Source organism: Thamnophis sirtalis, unplaced genomic scaffold (assembly GCF_051295495.1).
Source record: "Thamnophis sirtalis isolate CommonGarterSnake01/CBP01778 unplaced genomic scaffold, rThaSir2_p1.2 scaffold_4, whole genome shotgun sequence".
NCBI lineage: Eukaryota > Metazoa > Chordata > Lepidosauria > Squamata > Natricidae > Thamnophis > Thamnophis sirtalis.
Window position 1 is genome coordinate 92603731 of NW_028261384.1, and position 21723 is coordinate 92625453.

General features: G+C 36.6%; 2 protein-coding genes across 6 annotated transcripts in view; one reads left to right on the forward strand and one right to left on the reverse strand.

Annotated features, from left to right (window-relative positions):
- ZNF385C (zinc finger protein 385C) overlaps positions 1-9671 on the forward strand; it is a 196486-nt gene extending 186815 nt beyond the window's left edge. For 2 of the 3 annotated variants that reach the window (XM_014052706.2, XM_014052709.2), the window contains 2 exons: positions 744-857; positions 1982-9671. In XM_014052706.2, the coding sequence (XP_013908181.1) occupies positions 744-857; positions 1982-2203 (336 nt within the window). In that variant the 3' untranslated portion in view covers positions 2204-9671. The remainder of the gene's footprint in view (positions 1-743; positions 858-1981) is intronic. The other variant, XM_014052708.2, reaches the window with a different exon arrangement.
- Positions 9672-10920: 1249 nt separating this feature from the next.
- NKIRAS2 (NFKB inhibitor interacting Ras like 2) lies at positions 10921-21456 on the reverse strand. Of its 3 annotated transcripts, XM_087713405.1 has the most exons (5): positions 21365-21385; positions 18006-18102; positions 17217-17304; positions 16521-16774; positions 10921-14082 (listed from the first exon to the last, which is right to left on the reverse strand). In XM_087713405.1, exons 4-5 carry the CDS (start codon positions 16764-16766, stop codon positions 13843-13845), a joined length of 486 nt encoding a protein of 161 aa, XP_087569531.1. In that variant the 5' UTR covers positions 16767-16774; positions 17217-17304; positions 18006-18102; positions 21365-21385; the 3' UTR covers positions 10921-13842. The 3 variants fall into 3 exon arrangements, with proteins under 3 accessions (XP_087569531.1, XP_087569532.1, XP_013908179.1); XM_087713406.1 differs by lacking the exon at positions 17217-17304 and having other exon boundaries at positions 16701-16774; positions 21365-21456; XM_014052704.2 differs by lacking the exon at positions 17217-17304 and having other exon boundaries at positions 21365-21448.
- Positions 21457-21723: the final 267 nt, after the last annotated feature.

Here is a 21723-nt window from a genome sequence, read left to right on the forward strand (position 1 = left end):
AAAATGTAGCAATAAATTACTTTCTGCTAGCTTCTTATTTTGTGCTTCCCTTCTTTAAAGTCTTATCTTAGTAGTAATAAACAATATAAGGAATGCAGATATCATTAAAATTCAAACAATTAATTAATGTTGTTACTCTTCAGTTTTTGGTCTCAGCACAATTATTGTAAAATTCCAATATTTGTTTCCAGCAGGATATAGACAACTAATGTCTAGATAAACAGGAAAAAGAAAGGAAGTACAAAATAGGAGGATAATAGAATGTAAGTGATTCACTTTAAATTTAAACAGAGCATTTTGAATATTAATTATTCAATATATGTATAAATATATATATATATGAATGAATTTATATATAAATATAATTATAATTAATAAAGTTAATTATCCTGCTCTGTATTTATCTTATTAAGGAAAAGATTCAAAGACAGATACATATATAGTTCTCGCCACCAAGACACCGTGGTATCTATCAGGAGACAAAAGTTTCAGAGCAAATGATCAAAAATAAGAGAGGTCAAAGTGATATCAAGAAGCTTGTCATATTGATCCTGTTGGTCCAGACTGAAACAGAACAGATATTTCAGCATAATTGAAGACACATCTTCCAGGTCCTTCATCAAATAAAAACACAGAATAGTCTAAAGAACTGTCATTAGAAAGTTTACTAAAGGTGACAAAAGAATATTGAGGTGCTTTTATACATTGATAATGGTGGGAGCTTTTGTTTTTTTCATCTACAGCACATGAGCAGTAGACGTCACAAAGACAGGCTTGCAGGGAAGCCACCAAAGCCCAAATACAGCCCGTACAGCAAACTGCAGAAGAATACTGCCCTGGCAGTGAGTATTCTCAAGGTATTTGTCACAGAAGGTGCCAGGTAACTCTGTGGTGTGTGGAAAATGTGGGGGACAATAAGGAATTTCCCTGGTGTCTTAATTATTCTTCAAACTTCAGTCACCCACTCAGTGGAGAATTCTGAACATTAAACTGTCTCATCCTACCACAAAATTGCAGACAGTGCTGCTCTCAGCAACATTTGGAAATTAGAGTGAGAGACAACTGCTTGCATGAGAGGAAACAAGAAGAGCAGTGGGACAGATCAGATCAAGAGGTTACAATTCCTAGAATTCCCTTTTCTCTTTATACATCGTCTTGTAGTGCATAATTAATTTAGCGGAAGTAATTGTAGCAGGACTGTTAGAGTAGCTGTGACACCAGATAGCTGTTTAAAAAGTACTGGGCAAATACATGGATAGATCTACCACTGTTTATGTATAAATGAAAAACCCTCCTGGAGCTGTTGAACACCAACAAGAGGTAGACTCTCCTTTTTTTAAAAAAAGGAGGGGCTTTATATTCTTAACAGGAAAAACCATTTTAAAGGAGAAGAAAAGCTACAGCTGCGGGGGGGGGAGTTGTTTGCTTTTCTAGTTATACCACAACCTTAGTCTCCTACACATATACATGTACAATTCAATACGACACCACTACACTTGGGCCAGTGTGGACAATAGATGGATATTTGAGCTGATTCAATAGGGCAACTTGCTATATTCTTTTAAACTTCACCCTACTCTAAAAGTAAAAGAATTTTTTTCACAATAAAGTCATATAGTATTGCTGTCAGCCAGGGACAGAGAATATGTGGTTATCCAGATGATGTGAAAATATAATTCACAGCATCCATTCGTTGCATTGTTGAAATTTACCTAGCAACATTTGGAAGGCTTCATACTGGCCATTCTTATTTATAGTATTTGCATTTATAGTATTCTCAAAGTACTATTAATTCATCTACTTCAGAGCTGAATCAAGCTATCATATAAGTTTTGATCCTGAAGCCCCTGGTTTAAATTATTTACTGCAATATTAAAGCAAATCTTCTCTATGTTCCCCTTGTCTATTGAAGCTGCTTTGCTCATATACCATGTATATCTCTTTTTGCTTCTTCCCTGTCCTTCATTCTCACTCTTCACAGTCCAAAGTGGCTCTGCAGAAGCATCTTACGAAGACCTTGGCTGCCCGGTTCCTGCCAAGTCCTCTGGCACCCGCCACTGTGTGTACTTTGCCCAGCCCACTAACTCTCCGACCAGCTGCTGCTACCCTCTTCCAAGCACCCATCTTTGGACCAGCACTTTTTCGATCTCCCCCAGGCCCTGTGCGAGCAGCTACAGGCCCCATTGTTTTTGCCCCTTACTAGAGAAACCCCAAAGGTTGTTTAGGTGGGGAATTGTAGACCATAGCTGTACAAAGAAAATTGGAGAGGGCTGTATTCTGAACAAAGGAAAAGCAGAATCTTTGAACTGTTTGAAGTGGAACTTCTTTGTTTGTTTGTTTGTTTGAGATTTCCACTTATGTCATTAACTCAATTATACTTGGAAATAACTTTCCTATTGTCTGATTCTCCCACAATGCACCAATCTTTCTAACTAGTAGTATACCTAGAAGCACAATCTCACTTATCCAGATGGTCATGTGGTAAAGTCAAAAGTATACATTCAAAATATCTGTGAACTTAAAAGTATCTGTCCTTTTAAAACAGAATTATATTAATTAGGAATTTGTGCAATTGGAACTCCAAAGAAGCTTCTTTTCCAAAATGCACCTTTATGAAAATCAGATTTGCAGTTTCTAATTCAATTTACATTCCCCTTCCCACAATTGCAGATTTAAGGAAAACAGTAATAATTGATAAATATGTATTGTACTCCTTGTAAGTTACTAAGATATCACTATGTCTCATAAAGGAACTGAAATAGGTTTTTGAATTAAAGGAGAGAAAGGAGAAGAGAATATCTGTTGGGCACAAGAGAGAGAGAATAAGAAAAGTGCTGTTATGTAGGTAGAAAAATGTACGTACGTTAGAGGGTTTTTTGCTTATGTATGAAATAAGAATGGGATTTAAAGAAAGAAGGGTATAAGGATAGAATTTTTTCAGATCTTAAGTCAGCCTTTCCCAGTTGGGTATTCTTTCAGCTATATTGACAAGATCCAGAATTTTGAGCCAACCTGAGAATTCTTATAGTTTCAACATAACCAAAAGATACCCTAGTGGGAAAGACTGTTTGGAGACTATCTTTATAGATATTATGGTGTGTATTGTCTAAGGTGAAGGAGTGGTACTGGTAAGAATATGGAACCCTGTAGAAAATGCACAATATGATTCACACATAATTGCCATGTGTCCTTGAATATTTGAAACTACTTATTTCCCAATTTCTGTTATCATATTCATGATAGTCTAAAGGAACAATCCATTGCTGGTATCTACTTAAACCTACTGAATGAAGAAGAAAGACGAGCCAGGATTTCCATGATGACGTCATTCATAGAAGGATTAATGTCAGCAATGTCAAAGTAGTAGAGTTCAAGTTTGAGGACAGCTGGATTTCATATTTTAGGAGCAAAATCCAAAGCATTAAAATTACTCTATTAGAAATATGTTACTAATCACTAATTCCAATATAATGCTTTTGAATTTAATGAATTTATTACAAGTATGCATATTGCAATTTTGTGAAAATGAGCTAATACTGCTTACTCTCAGATAATATTGTATGCTGCAGTTTTCTGGAGCTTTTTGGTTGACTGAAAAAAAATGTACCTAGTTCATAAATATCTAGGACTGTAGTAATGGGTCAGAGATTGCTGCCCTATTTCCTATTGCAATGCATAGGATGTTGCTGCTCACAAACCAAATTCCATAAGACTGAAAGTTGGAAAAGATGTATATACAATAGCCATTCACTTCAGCAAATGAAGCAAGCCATGGACAATCTTCCAATATTATTAGTTATTGGATATAGGAGTTTATTTTTTCACTTGCCTAAGTTATGGATATCAGTCAAATACAAAGCATAACTAAAATCTATTGGCTGAAGCTTTCTTCAGTTTTGCTTGCAGCTGTAATAATTCCTGACACCTTAAGAGAAATAAGGGATTTTTTTCCAGGGCAGTTCTTTAGATTTGGCTCATTTTAGGGGGAGTGGGTGCCTATAGTAATGGGCTGCAGAGATTTGGCAGAATACTTTTGCTACTCTAGGAAAGAAAAGCAGGGAATTTTATCTTATGTGAGGGACCTCAACTAAGAAGTTTGACCTGTATAACAACAGGTGACAATTTACCAAACGCAGGAGGGTATTTAACTACTTGTTTAGTGGCTGGTTGGTTGTGTCATCCTGGAATGAATGTTCCCTGTTACTTGGCAGAACATTTCAGAATATCACTTTACTGTGTGTTGATATGTGGCCACAGAAGCAATAGAATAAATACAGGAAAAGGAAAGCAGATAAAAAAAATCTGTTAGACAGCCACAAATGAAATAGTAGATGGCTCAAGACATTTTGAGTTAACACTATGAGCAAACTTTGTTGAGGAATAATTGGCAGATCCAGTAGGATATCAAATTCGAGATCATCCCTTTCTCAAAATCTTTCCTCGTTCCTGCAGTTCTAGATAATTGTACAAGCAAGTCTTCTCGAACTGGTGCTTTCAAGATGTATTGAGCCAAATTATATGCTGGATGAAAATAAGAGTTTTAAGTTCTGACATATCTGGGGAGTATCTTATTAGGAAGGCATGTTTAAGCTAATTGCACCAAATGTTTCATACTCCAGATTGCTTTTCAGGATTCTCTTTACTTTTTTCCTTTGGAACCCTCTGTTCCTTAAAACCAGCCTTAACTCAAAATCTGGAACTATTGGACGCTACAGGCAAGCCATAGAAAAAGACCATGATTGTCATACCATTCTTATAAACTTTCCAGAAGTCTAAAGTCTGACCATTATTGAGGTTCCTCAGTGCCAATTCTATTATATCATGCAACTAATCACTTTAGCAAGACATCCTGTAGTTTTTTCCCCTTTGATCCAGTATATTAGTAAATATAAATCTCATAAACCTGTCAACTGAAGCACATCCTAAATACAAAGCTAACCAGTGGCCAGAGAGCATTATTGGATAGAGCTGAAATAAAACAAGCAATTATTGATGGCCACAACTAAGTGATGAAACATTCCAATCTATGCAAAATACTAATGGAATGGTTGTTATTTGGTTTCCAGGCCTGTGTTATGGTTGTTTTGTATCCAAAAGGCAAGGATGAGATCTGTGGCCAAAATCTATACATAAAAAACAAAGGTATTGCTGTCACAGTGATCTTGTAGATATGAAATGTTCCTTTTCATTGTAGAACAGCAACATCCCTTTCTTTTTATTAGATATGGAAATATGCCAATTGGTTTAGCCTGCTGAAATATAGGTATTGCCATGAGGAGCAGTGTACTACTAGCTGCCTAAAATGTGGTAGAGTTGAAGAGGTCTGTCCGAGAACAAGTAAATTGTCTGTCAGTCCATTTGCAATGCAGCCTAGTTACCTTAAATTATGTGAAATAGACACAAAAATATATATTGTTTTTGATTTAACATTTATAGTTCCGGGAGATCCACTTGAAATCATCCATAGTTTGTTTAAGACAAATACTTTTCCAAGTTTGAGTGGGGAACAATAACTACTTATAGGAGTAAAAATGGTTGTTGTTATCTGAATAACACCCATGATCTCACCAAAGCATATAACTTGCAAGTCAGCTTTGCAAGTATGTCTATAAGAATGAGGAAAACAAAGGGTGAAACAAATATGTGATATTTGGGGGGGGGGGGTTCCTAATGGATTCATGGGGAAAAGTGCAAGATGGTCTAATGTCCAAACATTCAGCTTAATATAATGTATATCTTTTCTTGCAAAGTTAGATTCATTCTTTAAAAATAATAGCTTTCTTCATCTGTAGAATATTGTCATAAAATTGTTTATGCTTTTTTGTGTTGAATAGTAACTGCTTCCTAAGGCAGTTACCTTCTGGAGGAAAATATGCAAACCTGCTCAGAATTCAACTAACACCCACATAAAATTGCTGTATATTCACCAAACCTCTGTTTCCAGCTGCTCTTAAAGGTACTTCCTAAATACTGTACTTTCCAATCTGAAACACTCAGTTTGTAGCTGAAAGAAATTTTGCTAGATTGCACTAATTTGTTTAGCTTGCTCATTTCATTATAGGTTTTGTAAATATGGTGGCAGTTTCATTTCAGGGGGCATGTTTCTTCATAATTCCAGCAGTTTTCTGCAAGTAGGCTGGTGATAGAAAAATAACTCTCCGCAAATAATATTTGACAAGAGGCAAAGAGAGGCAGAAATGGGAATAGGAACAGCTATAGAGAACTCAAAGTTACCAGATGTCATCATCTAATAACACCACTTAACATTTCTCTCCCTTGGCTTTTCTCCCCAAGCATAAAATAGAATCTTTCTTTTGCTTTTAATCTCAGCATCTCAGGATTGCGCAACACCTGCCCAGATGAATCCCCAATAATCCTGAAACTATCTGAAAATATTGGAAAATATTCTGTCAATTTAGCCCGGAGAGCTTCAGATGGGAAACTATTGCCATAGTTAGCTATTTCTAACTTTTCCGGGTTCCAGTAAGATTTATAGCGCCATCCTGTGCATGCTTTCCGAGATTCATGTTAAGTTCAGTGCAACTTCTGATTCCGTAATTTTGTTTAGGATTACAGCCTTGGCAAATGCTGGCTTAAATTACAGCAGGAAAAGTGGATGTGGGTAGATTAAACATTATAGGAATTTGCAAGGAAATCTATGCTTGAACCAGAGAATTGAATCAAACCAGGTATAGAGGACTCTAATGCTTATGATAGATTCATTTCAAGGTTCTTGCCAATGTTCTCTGTTGTTTAATGTTAGTCTGCTTCAATTTCCCTCAAGACTGTGCTGCTTCATACCAGGCATATTTTCATAATACAAGTAATTAAAAGAATAGGAAATGTATAATTATTTTTTTAAAGTGCCTTATTCAATTGGGCAGATTTTAAAAAATGATTGCAAAAACAATGTGCTTCCCCCTCATTCTCGTATCTTGTGTATCATCTATACAGATTTATGCATATTTAGCTAATAAGATTCTGTAATATGGTAGCAATATTAGAGATGACCTTCTTATAACAAAAAATATTTGTCTTGTTCTGCATGAAATACATTGTGATTAGGTTACTATCTCAGCTGCTACTGCTAATATTATTCTATCTGTATAATAAGATGGAAATATTTTACTGGGCTTATAGGTCATTTTAATTATTATTGAGTCCAAGAGGCATATTTACCTGACATTTGTAAATCAGATTCAAACATATGGATACAGTCATAAAATCAGAAACATATTAATGTACATAAATACTAGGTGTATTTATTATAGTAATTTTTTTAAAAAAAAACTAAAGGATCTTAACAATACCCCAACTGCCAAAGCCAGCCAAATTTTAATGGTCTTCTTAAAAGCCAATAAAGTAAGAGCTATTTGACTTTTTGGGGAAATGTCTCTATGTTCATTTAAAAAATAAATAAAACTTCAGTGTTATATACTCAATATAAATATGTAAATAATTGCAGCAGCTACTTGTTTGTGCTATGTAATTCACATTCAGGTAATCAAAAAGGAAATTTGTAAATTGGGAAAAAATGGTTTTCCTTCCCTGCTAACTTCTCAGATAGCCAAAGCACTATAGACTAAAGAGAGAAATAAAATTGGTTGGTGGGGTGGGACCCAAACCCTTAATAAGTTAGGATGTTGCATTTCTTCATGTAGTGAGTTATTGATATTGCAAAGGACTAGTACAGGATTCATCCTTGGAATGTGACTGTCCTGTTTTCCAGCACTAATTTCATTGTGATTCTAGAGATGAGCCCCAGTTAACCCTAGCAACTCTGAGCAAAATTTAGAGGAACATCTTGCTGTGAAACATCAACACGTCTAGCTAGAACAGGTTTTTTGTTATAGATTCCAAAACATTGGGACTGTAGATTTGTAGTGAATAGACTGGAATAAATTGAATGCTACAAAAAGATTACAGGAATCTGGTTCAGTATGCAAAAGGCTTTTAATAAAAGAATGAAATGGGGTCAGGAAGAAAAAGAAAAGATGTGTGGTTTGATTACAGGGTGGACCAAAAGTTACTGAGAGATTATATAGAAAGAAATAATACCAAATCACACTTGGAATAATCTACCTATAGACAGTGCAAAGGACTGTGATAGACTAGTATTTTGTTTGGCATATTAATAAGTTGCAGAAGTACTTTACTCAATGATTCATCAAATGCTTGTTTTATGGATGTGAATGCAGTATTATATTTTTGTGGCATTATCACTGATGTTTGGAGCATAGCCATTTGCAATGAATATAAAATAGTCTCATTTTCTATTTTTGCCATATACATATATAGTTATTTATGGGCAGCTTGATAAAGTGCATGAATCCTATTTTTGTTTACCAAAACAAGCCATTATGCAAAAAAAAAAAAAAGTGCCAGCTTCACCCTACAGTATTCCATGAAACAAGTCTTAACTTTTCTCCACTCTGGTGATCTAGTTTGACTGATGGAATGATGTTTTCAAAATCCAAGAGGGTCTGAGAGCAGGCTTCTGCTTTAGTTGTGTTGCTTTCTTTGGGATGCTACTGAGTCTTGTGCTTCACAAAAAGATTCTCTTACAATGACCCTGAATGCTGTCTGCAGGATTCTGCTTTACCTTTTAGTGGCCTGGATATGCTACTTGAATATTAAATTACTGTAAAGTTCCAGGCTCCTTATAATGACCTTTATATACATCTTCAACTTACAGGAAATTTTCCATTTATCTGAATGCCATCTTTCTTGTTGGCTGATTTGAGAAATCCTCTGGCCTTTCACTGTGATCCCCCATTTCCTTTCGCATTCAGAGCACTTCTAAGATAGTTGCATTAGCTGTGTATCTCCTTCTTCTGAAACTCCTCATTCTACTGTGTTGAATATTTGACCTATCACTGTGCTTTCCTCCCATGCAGTGGTGCATTGTTTTGATTCTTTTTCCAAATATGTGAACTGGACTGTCTTTTGATAGACTACGGTACATGGGGTTGTTTCATACACTTCATTGGAAATGTGCACACTGATGTTGTGGAAATGGATACACAAGAGCAGTGTATGTACACAAACACACATTATAGGATAAAAGTACACAAAACATGGAGTTAACTCTGGCTTCTTATGACTGTATCATTTATTGTAGCAGATTGCTCTTGAACATTTTATTTCCAAAGAATTCCTTATTAGGTCCACAGAGAGAAAATAGGATTAAAGAAGTAAAATGCTTGCCTTTTGTGAAACAAGAAAAATCTGCATTGCTCAGAACAAGCAGCTTGTAAGGTTAGTTCCAAAACGGCAGGAGAGAAGTACACCTCTGTTAATAGACATCTTACAAAATATCCAGCATACGTAAGTTAAGGCATTCTAGATAAAATTGTGATAAGCCAGAAATCTGCTCTTGATTCTATCATTCAAATCTATCGTTTTTCTCTTCTTTATAGTTCTAGCTTTATCTCAGCCTCTTGTCTCTGAATGTGCTTGCTTTCTGTCCAGTTGGAAGACATTCATCCATCACTTTTCTTCTGTAACCCCCCCCCCCTCTTCATTGGTGTGCTTCACTGTTCTGGGTGGCAAATTTGGAAAATAGGTTATAAAAGCACCAGTGCACCTTGAACCCTAGTGGTGCTGTTGTCTTTCCATTGGCATAGATTTTCCAGCAAACCTTTGGCCTAAATGCAACTGCCCCTCATTCCTTTACTGGCACTAGTGTTTTTGATATATTTGGCACTTTAACCCCTAGAAGCCATTTCTTCTGCTAATAGTACTATAGCAAGAAGCTGCTTTAGGAGCGCAGTGTGGATGCTTTCTTTTATAGCCCTGTCCCTCTGTATCCAAAGCATTAATGCCTTCATATTTAGCATAGAGTATAATATACTCCAGGTAGTGGGTAGGACACCTCGGCCATAGCTCTTAGTAGTGTGTGTGCCCCCTACTCCCAACCAATTTTTAAAAAGTGATGCGCAACATTTAAACTTTTTTTTTAAGGTGAAAAGACATTCAAATGACCTTAGGGACATGGCCAGTATATTGTTTTTCCTCTGCCCGCTGATGATTCAATGTATATTTTTGATGTACCATATAAATATATATATATATATATATACACACACATATACACACACATATATATTATAAAAATGTTGAAATAAAAGTAAAAATATTTTGATAATCAAATTTACTTGATCTCCTGTGTTGCTTGATTGATAAAAACAAACTGTTGGGCTAAAGATCAACGTGTGCTTGATTCAGGTCAATCTTCGACCATGGGAGTTCACTGAAGGAGTTTGGGCTAGTCACTTTCACCCCCAAAGGCCAGTATTTTAGAGGAAATTAGGGAAGGGTGGTCCATAAACTGCCTTGAACTACTGGAGGAAAGGACATAAATTAAACATTTTAATAAGAGGAAACAGCTGTCAGTTCTCTTGACATGGTAGTGGATGATGGGATATATCTGCAGTTCATCTGCAGGTTGCATTGAACTTCAGGTTAAAATGCTTTGCAAATTTTTCAATGTCTTTAGCAGCTAATGCAGTGAATTCATTATTACTATTAGGAATCTATTACATGATTACAGCAGTGTATAAAATTGATCAATAACAGTTAATTTTCAGAGCTGGCATCTGTCACAAAAGGTCCAAGAGAATTATCTTTATACAATTTACCCAAGGCTCTTGAACCAATACTTGACTAAAAGAATACTGTAGTGATGAAGGCCTGGTCTATACAAATCTTAGATGAGATAAATTAAACTATTCTTGGGTTACGCCGTTAAAATTGTACCTTCATAAAATAAAATCCTTCTGGCTGTTGAAAACTAGTCATAATGAGGGATTCTCTACTAATATCCTTGTCATCCCAATTTTATCGGTTAATGACTTTTCTTGAGTGTGTGCCGGGGTGGGGATGGATAGATCTTTATTATGAGCCACTTACAGACACATCCAACTGAGGCATGCTTTATTTAATGCATTACATTTTGTTGTATTTGCACAACACATGCAAACCAAACCAGATTTTGATAATATATATATAGGTTCAGCTATATAGCTAAAAGTATACAGGTAAAGTATATAGGCAAAGACAATTTTCCTCTGAATTCTCCTCAGGATGTTGCATCTCCTCACAGTTAAGAATTAGTGGAAAAGAAATGACTTATCAATGCAGTAGAAATTCTATACAATATATTTGCAGCAAATGAAAATTATAGAATAAATTGACAGCTCCCATTTATTTCTAGTAGCTTTGTTTAGAATAGCTTTTGGGTGCACTGCACTCTATTTAAACATGTACTTGAATACCAAGGAAGAAAGCTCCAAATACTGTTTCACCTAGCCCAAATTTATTTTACCAGAACTTAAGATAATCTATTGAACCCAGGCCTTGGAGCTAAGGCAGTTTGGAGTTCTTTTTAGATCTGTATTGTTAACAGACAATGGACATCTTGACTGATTCTTATCAAAGGAATATATTTCAGGCCAGTCCACTGGTCAATGTCTGATCTCATCAGTTTGCTACATTTAGTCTCTACGTTTAGCTCAGAACTGTATTTTCCAGAGTCCTTGATGATCTCTTTGTGGTCTTTGCTTAAGTTTGCAATTGATAATCATTATACCTCTTACAGAATAGAACACCAGATCCCTACATGCCATCTTTGACCTTCTAGAGGCAGCAAGAGAAGATAAGCATGCAGAGGTATTCTTGCTATGTGCCCACACAAATGCATGCCAGCTGAGCTTTCCATAAACTAGCTTGGCACACAGACAAACAACATGTTGCTCTAGCCAACGTTTTTTTCAATTGCGGCATGTGTTTGCAAGTAAGAAATGGTAGCTAGAAGGGAAGGCCATGTTAGTTCTTTATTCGGCTCTTAATTATTTACCCTCCACACACAAACACATTTTCCCAGTCTGACTCCTCAATCAGAAACAAAATTAAAATGTTATGAAAAAAAACTGGTAATAAACAGGAAGATCAAGTATCTCCTGTTGCCCCTCTATTTCCTTCTGCACTGTCTCTTTATGCAAATTAATTTGTTCTCGTGGTTTCTCTATGGTTTAGCTACAACGAGGTAAGTCACATGAGTATGATGGGCATTACTTCAGAATACAGTACAGGTAGCCCTCAATGTATAACCATTGATTTAGTGATTGTTTGAAATTACAACAGCACTGAGAAAAGTGATTTGTGACCATTTTTCACATTTACCACTACTCATCCCCAGTCACATGACCAGAATTCGGTCACTTTCATATGTATTTATAAGTGGTCCTGGAGTCACGTGATCACCTTTTGCGACCTTCTAATAAAGTCAACTGCAGTGATTCACTTAACAACTACAGCAAGAAGGGTTATAAAATGGGGCAAAACTCACATAACTGTATTGCTTAGCAACATAAATTATGGACTCAATTGTGGTTATAAATTGAGGACTACTTGTATTGTAATGTAACACAATTTTTATTCTTATTCCAACAATGAGTTGTATTTGCTGACATTGTGGCACTTATAGATTAATAGACATTTTTCTTTAACATTCTTTTTGCAAATACGTAAGATTTTTTTAAGGTTTAATTTCTTTCACAAAGACCTTAAATGGAAAATAATTATCTTTGAATTTTTCAAAAACAAATATTTTGCTAATAACAATGCCATTTTTGTCCAATTTAAATCTTTCTGTTTAAATTATCTTCCCAATCCCCTCTCCCTAATCTATACTGGAAAAACTGGAAAAATAATTATATTCACATTGATGTTGGGAAAGCTAAAATACATTTTTTTTAATTTATTGGTGTCATCTATTCTGACTGGGACACTGTGTTCTGTATTGTATTCAATAAAAGTTGATATTCCACAAACAATTCAGAGCAGTGTAGAATCTGTTTTTAATCTGCACTTCCAAGAGTTCATAAGCAACTAACATAGGTATCATTTTTCAATGCATTATGGAATAACATTACTCTGAGTTGAATCCATTTTATCATGATATCAGTTATATAAATTGTTACATCCATTATCCAAATCAGGAACACAAAGTCACAATGTTTGGAAGAGACATTCACAAAACAATCAAGATCAAATCCAGATCAAGGGAATTAATGATATATAAAAGATCACTAAAAACTATTATTCTCAAATTTATTTTTTGTTGATCAATAATGTGCTTTCCCACAAGTTTCTATTTGTATGTTTCCTCTTCTCCACGACTTGGTATCCTTATAAAAGTGCAGTTAGCGTCTAAAAAAACCATTCTAGAATCTGCTAATTCAGGAACATGGAAGATGGTGGATTAATTTGGCCAAACGGGCTCCAATACTGAACTGAAGGAACATTCCATTATTATTTTTACTCATGTTGCTATATCCATGGCTCATCCCTCCCTTTTCCACAACCTAGGAGATATTTCTGCTAACACTGGATATTTCTATCATGCTACCCTTCAGGGTCCAAATCAAGAATATACATTAGTACCCCTAAAAGCTATTTTCAGATTTAAAATGTGGGTTCTTTAAAAACAGTAAAAAAAAAAATGAGTCTGAGTAAAAGAATGTTAAAAACCCAACCTTTAATGTGGTTTATGTCAGGTTGACAGTGTATTTAATACACTAGGCACTAGACATATGCAGGAACTACCTGCTCGATTTTTTAAAAATTATTATTTTGTGGAAAATAATGAAAAAGTTCTACATTCCTGCTTTGGATTTGGAAAGTTCTTTCTACCAAAACAAAAACAAATGACATAGAGATAGGAACAAAAGAAGTGCCTTTATCTAGTATCTGCTACTAGTTTGTGCTCTGTGGCAAGGCCAGCCCTGCCCTACATGCATACGTTTTTGCCAGCAATAGTGAGTCCAGCACCTGTGGGTTTCATCCATCCACAGAACCACTGCTTTTGTTCTTGCGGCTGAGTGGGAAGGTGGACTTGCTCTGTGGCTGTGTCATTTTGCTCGCTAAGTAAACAAAGGGGTCAATGAGACTCCGACGGTCAGCAACTGAGATTTCCCACAGTTTTACTTTCTCTGCCTTTGCCCAGTGTTGGGCTATATCGTGGTCCACACGGCGTTGTTCCTGCAAATCACATTTGTTGCCTAAGACCACAATAGTCACCTATGAAGATTGGAGGAGAGAGAGAGAGAAAATCTAGTACAATGTCAAATGCACAAAAAGCTCCAAATCCCAAGATGCTCTTACATAAATTTTATTAAAGAATAAAAATTATGAAAACGTAATACAAAGTAAAGAAAGAAAAGGACCAAGAAAGGACAAAAGAGCAAAAAGAAAAGATAAATAGAAATAGAAAAAGCTTCTGATTTCCTTTGCAGTAAATACAAATATGACCACCTAGTTATCTATGATTATTAAAAATTTTAGATTATGTACTATTTTTAACAATCAAAACCTCAAATCAAAAGCTGACTTTTTCTGTTTCATGGAAAAAACTATAAGGGGTTTTAGAGGCAGCGATAAATGTAAATAGTCTTTTCTCTAATCAAGGTAGTCAGTTTAGCCATTGCTGCAAATTCCATCATTTTCACCATCCATTCCGCCATTGTGAATCAAATCCCAGGATGCTTATGACACAGTGGAACAGGGCCACCCAGGATATTCGGATGCCTGAGTCAAGGGAAAGCATTCTTTCCCCTTCAGACACTGATTTGTCAGCTGAAGATTGCTTCTAGAAATACAACAGGATGGGTCCTTCAGTGCACTTAAAAATAATCCCAGCATGCTTGCTAGTGCCCCCCCACAACCCCAATATGCCATCCCTGCTTCTTACTGCTCTTTTGTGCCTGCCAGCCAAATTGTCTGCCTTAGGGTTCCATTTATACCATTCTCTGAAAGACTCGTCCTCAGCAACTGTAGCATTTAGCTGATGTTGGTGGATTTAAGAAAGCTAAGTAGGGTTGGAACTAGTTAATATTTGGATGGGAGACCACAAGAAAATCCCAGGATTTTGGATTTGACTGAGAATGCAAAAAGGAAAGAAAAAGGGTCCCATTAAGGTACAATGGCAAATCATTTCCACATTATTTGCTGAGTTTGACCAAAGAGAGAGACTTATGTGACCATACAATCACACACCAACATCACACAGATATTGTGACAGGAGAGATTATTAGCTTCCAATTTTCTGGCTTGATAAAAAGGGACAAGGGGCTAGGAGCTTCTAATGATGGGTGGAAACTCTTGTTTCTAGAATTGGGGTTTCTCCCCCCCCCCCAAAGCTGCCAAAAAAAACCCACCCCACTCTACAGGCAGCCCTTTTTAATGGCCACATTTGGGATCAGCAATGCAAGTATTAAGCCAAGTGGTCACCAAGTGAAACAACAACTGTGCTTACCAACTTACGTCAGCTTTTCTTTGCTTTACAGACCTACGAATGTTATACATAATTGGTCACAAAGTTATTTCTTCAGCACTATTATAATTGTGAACAATCATTGTTCAGGACAACTGGTAAATGAGGACTACCTGTACATTTTCTAGGTAGAAAAATAAATTAAGATGTTTGATCGATGTACCTCTCTAAAGAGAATCAGCATAGCACATGACTTCCATAACTTAAACATATGTTTTTTGTAAAATAAAGATGTAACTATTATGTAACAATTGTTTCTCCTAAAAAAATGAAAAATGTAATAATACCTTGGAAGACTGGGCAAAGAGATGCTGATGTCTGGCCCCAAGCTCAAAAATGACAAACGGCGATTCTTCCCAGCTGAGTTCTTTATTGTTTCCACATCTACAGGAGAATCTTACCAGGCTGAGGACTCTACTATTTGCATCTACCATATGTTCTGGGAATTACTAGGGAGGGACTGTTTTCACCTTCTTTCTCTCACACAAAATACCTGTCCACTGGAATGGTCTCCTCCCTCTTGGGAATCCACCCAACTACACTACATCAAAGCTGCTTAGGGAACAGTCAGATAAGTTTAATCCGCACCTGCAGACTGGGTGGAGCAAGAGTCTCAAGAGGACTCTCCCTAAGTCATTGAGCTGTGGGTGATGGCAGGCTTTTATGACATGAGGATGCTGAGAGCCAGTTCAGCCTAGTGGTTAAAGCAGTGGTAGTAAACCTGGTCCCTACCGCCCACTAGTGGGCGTTCCAGCTTTCATGGTGGGCAGTAGCTGTAACTGCTTTATAAATTTTATAAAGTAAAGTTATTTCCCTACTTTATAAATCACCATTACTGTGGAACCGGTGGGCAGTTAGAAAATTTTACTACTAATAGAGATACAAAAGTGGGCAGTAGGTATAAAAAGGTTGACTACCCCTGGGTTAAAGCATAAGGCTAGAAGTGAAAGATCATGAGGTCTAGTCCTGCCTTAGCCATGAAATCTGACAGTGACTGACCATGGGCCAGGCACTGTCTCAGCCCAATTCACCTCACAGAATTGTTGTAAGCGAAACAGGAGAAGGAAAATGTGTTGGATATGTTCGCTGCCTTGAGTTATTTGTAAAAATAATACAGGCAATCTGTCAACCAATGTTCTCCAAATTTCTCCAAATAGGAAAAGCTTCAGAAAATAATTCCACCTACCTCCTTCTTATCCTTGTTTTTGTCTATTTCCTTCTTGAGAATCTCCACTCTCTTGAAAGACTCCTTGCTGTCAATACTGTAAACCAGTACAAATCCATCCGTGCAAGAGAAGCAATGCTTGGGCAACTCCGAACATGGGGAAGCTCCATCCCTCAAACCTCGTGTGTCATAGAAACGCACCTGTTCACGCATATTCCGGTCCGTTTCAATGGAACCTACATAAATGTCTTCCTGGGTTTCAATCATTTCTGCACCTGCAGAGAGTCAATCAGACAATATATAAGAATCTACCAAAAAAAAAACCTGAATCCTGCTCCTAGAAAGACCTACACAGGTATCTAGAATACTTTCTGCTAACTGCAACTGCTAAACGTTTAATTATTGTTTCAGTGTTCTTAAGTTACTTCAGCAAGAACATGGAGGAAAAAGTGTGCATAACTGGGAGGCACAATATACCAAATAAAAAGGAAGTTTGATTTGGGGACACAATGTGATGGGCAATAGTGTAAGAGTGATTCAACTCACCATAGTTAGCATGACCACATTAGGTTATCATCACAGACAAACTCAGGGCCTACAATTAATTTCTAGTTCAATCGATCAGGTTAATTCACAGGAATAAGTAAATAATTCTGTATATCATCCCATTGTATGTGCATGTCAACAAACGGGAGCAATTATAAGCAGATAACTTGCCAGTTTGAAATGATGTTTTTCATGCTTTGCCTCAACAACTTTTCCTTAAAATGTCATTATTTTGCCACATGTATTTCTACATCTGTCCCTATATGAATGAAAAATAAATTGGTTGAATTTGCACATTACATTGAGCATAGTACACATTGAACATGCTTTATTAAGCAAACTTACATGTTATTCACGATTCTCAAGGCAACAGGTTTAACTCATATAGGTAGTCTGCAACTTACAACAGTTCATTTAGTGACCATTTGAAGTTACAATGGCATTGAAAAAAGTGACATGATTGTTTTTCACATTTACAGTCAAGTGATCAAAATTCAGATTCACCTTTTGTGGTCTTCTGACAAATCAATGGGAAAGCCAGATTCAATTAACCATGTTCTAACTTAACAACTGCAGTGATTCACATAACAACTGCAGTAAGAAAAAATGTAGAATGGGTAAAAATTCATTTAATAATTAGCAACAGAAATTTTGGGCTCAATTTTGGTTGTGGTAGTTAAGGGCTTCCGCTACATGTTAATAACACCCAAATAAAGCTATTTAATGTTCACACGTTGCACCAAGCCATAGTATGATATGTTTCCTGTAGGCTTAGTATGCCCGAATCCATCAATCTCCTTTGTTAGTCCTGTGTTGTGCCACTCAGCCAACTGTGGTTATTGAAGGAAAAAATCCTAAGCAGATCATGAATTAGCAGTCAATGAAACAGAAAAGCCTAAAATGTATGATCTGGGCAAAATAGCAAAGAAATAAGATTTCCCATTTAATGCCAACACTCACCAACAATATGATTCCCATACAGAAGCTGTTCCAGGATCGAAGTCTTCCCAACTGATGCTTGCCCACATACTACCACTTTGCAACTCTTCCCCATTATCTGGACAATACAAAGAGGAAACAATCAAGAAGGATATACTGAAGATGCGTGGTGAAAACATGCCTAAATGAAGATATATATGCAAACACCACTATTGCTCAAGGCTGGCTTGGGCTGTTCAGAGAAGGAGTCTCACAAATTATAATAACCAGACTATTTTAATCTTAGGCGCTGGTACACTGGTAAAAGACATGAGCAGAACTTCATGGGGCTTTAAAATGGCAAATGCTTGGACAGAGTCAAGCAGAACGAAGAGGAAGAACAATGAATGCATCTGTTATTTGCAAGAAATAGAAAGTGTTTCTTAAGGCTTGATAATTTAATATTTACAAATAGAATTGAATTTTTTTTCCTGCCATGGTTGGCCCTGTGTTATTCACATATATACTGACCTCAAAGTTTCTATCTGACAAAAAAGGAACATTAATGAATTTGCTCAGATCTTGATGTAATTCTTTTCTCCATAGTGATTCTCTGCATAAGAATTTCTGATCTGTACTAACTCATGTATCTGGATATACTCATTTGTCATATGGTCTGCATTAATTTGCCTTAGTTTTGGATCTGGTTTTGAGTTGGTGGACTCTGCATTCCAGTGAAATCAAATCTAATTTTATTCTCTCATAGACCAGTAAATGCACCAGAGTGACAATTAAGATAAAGGAAAAACATGATTATTCTAAAAATATGTTTTTTTTAAAAGGATTAGAGTTAATATAGTATATAGTGCAGACAGTAGAATAAGAACATGGCTTGGGTTTCCAGTCAAAATGAAGTAAAGCCTAACATTGTAGGAAAGGTGTCTCCAACCTTGGCAACTTTAAGGCCTGAGGAGTTCAAGTTATAGAATTCCTCAGCCAGCTTTGCTGGCTGAGAAATTCTGGAAGTTGAGGTCCACAAGTCTTAAAATTGCCAAGGTTGGAGACCCCTGTTCTAGGAGACAGAATCAAGGCAATCTGTCTTTACGCTTCATCTCTAATTTTACTCTTCTTTTATTACTCCTTTGCTTTTAGTCTCTTTACATTTTGTTTCTCTACCCTGCCTGCTTGGTGCCTCTAAATTCCAGTCAGTGCTGGAATCAAACAAGACTTACTGATGCTTTTAGAGTTTCAGAAAGAATCCTTCTGCCCCTTCAGTTTTTTCCTGGCATAAACATGATTGTCCTAGAAGAAACAGTAACATCTTTCCCTCCTAATCATCCCACATTAATAAGAAGAGAACAGAAAAGTAGCTGAGATTTCTACTAGCACTAATAGCAGCATTGAGCAATTTTAGGGGTGGGTAGAAGGCAGGGTTTAAAAAATTTTTAGAACCTCTTCTATAGGTGTGGCCTGCTTTGTGGGAGAGGCTTGCAAGCCATGTGACTGGATGGCAGTGGCTTGGCAGTCATGTGGCTGGGTGGGAGTGGCTTGGCAGTTATGTGACTGGGTGGGCATGGCCAACTTGTAAAACGTGGTGAAACTCACTTAACAACGCTCTTGCTTAGCAACCAAAATGTTGGCTCAGAAACTCTGGCATTGGAAGCACGCAAGTCTTAAAGCTGTCAAGTTACAAGACCCTTGCACCCCTAACCCTTTAGAAAAAAAAACCAGAGGTGTTCGAACTTGACAGCTTTAAGACTTGTGGACTTCAACTCCCACTATTCCTCCTCTCGCTCTTCATCTTGATGATTTGTGGACGGGCGGGGGGAGGGAGCTGGAACCGGTTCTAAACGGCACTGTAGATTTGTGGAACCTCTTCTATAGAAGAGGTTAAAACTGGTAGGAACCCACCACTGGTAGGATGGGAATTTCCTTTTGCTTCCTTGTGTTTCTCATTTTAGGCCAAAAGCAAGTCAATTCATTTTTCCTAAGTAATTTTTAAGCCGTTCACACAATGAGGCACATCTAGAAAGAAGCTGCTGTTTACAGTACTATTATGTTAGTTTTAGAAAAGCTACTTGTCTGAAAGGTTGGCCAAAGAAAAGAAGAAGTTGAAAAATAAAAATAACATGTAAGCAGCTTCCAATATACATTTCTTTTCATCTACAGCTAACATTAAAATTGTAAACCAAAAAATAAATGAAACAGTGATAAGGGGTTTCAGGATCCAATCTGGGTTGATAACTGGACCCAGACAGACCCAATTTGAATCCTGCAACTTATCCTGGGCCATGTGTATTTGGCTTCATTCATAAGGGGGTTTCCTCTGAGAATGCAGTGTCCTATCTAATCATCAATCTGAATATGTATCCTGTATTATTTGCCTACTCTGAATATTTTTATGAAGGGCCCTTGGTGTTCTCTGGGCTTGGTTGTTTTCTTGCAGATGTTTCATTACCCAAATTAGGTAACATCATCAGGGCTAACAATAAAATAAGTTCAGAGAACACCATGGACCCCCTCATTTCAACCGTGAGCTACAAATATTATCTTTTATTGGAATATTTTTATGTCTCTGATAACCAAAATTGTACAATGGAACAGGAAAGCCACAGTATCACCAAGTAATGTTCTTGTTTTTTAGATGGGTGAAAGTGAAAGCTGTGTTTACCAATTGGTATTGCTTCTGTGCCACATTTAACTTATTAAAATTTTATGCTACCCATTTCCCCTGTAGATTAACTCTTATTTTCTACATAATTCTACATAACTCACATAATAATTTCTACAATAATTTATATGTGAATGTATAGTATATGATTAAAGTTACATATGTTTAAATATAAATACAAGAATAATTTTAGTCTGTTTAATCTATATTTTCTACAGATCAACCAGGATTTATCCACACCACAAACATAGAGGAATAAATTAGGGAGCACTGGTACAAATTTCCATTGTTGAGAAGAGTTATTCCTTTAATCTTGTGTAGTGCTCAGAGAAATGTATCACACTGCAATGGCAAATGGCAAAATTGCTGTTTCTTACATTTCATGACACTTTGGCTTTTTTATTTGCGCATTAATGGTCTCACAAACAAGGCCTGCCTGACATCTGATAAAAGCCAAGTTGTCAAAAGCCAATATCATCATTTATCAATTAATCTTCAAGGCACTGCAAGCTTCTGGCGGGTTAGATAAAACTCTAATTAAACAGCTGGTCGCTGCTCCTTAGAGAGGGGACTGGGCTCATTTGCAAATCTATCATAGGTGAAATTAATCGCCGGTACAATTAGCGTGCAAATCCATACAATCGCTATTGCGTTTCTAAAAGCCTGCATTTTTTTCCTTAAAACTCGATTAACAAAAACAAAAAACATCAGCCAATCCAAGGCAATTTACCTTCCCGACCCAGGCACTGCTCTGCAGTCTTCAGCAAAGAAAGGAACCGAGGACCAACAACTCGACTTGACTGAGAGAAAAGACGTACGTGGGAACTGCAGCCCACAGCTCCATCTAGAGCACTGTCGCCGGTGTGATTTACTCTCGTTTGCGATCCAGTTAAGATATTTAGGAAAAGGTAACAGCAGCGCGTTGCAGTCAAACACAGGATGGAAATAAAAAGCTGAGCTCAGCAATTTTGCTATAACCGGGACTATTTTTCATTTTAAATTTTATGAAAATTATACGATCAAGAGGAGGGCTATCGATCTTAAACAAACGGGGGATATAATGAAAGTAATAAAGCAGTACCTTTTCCC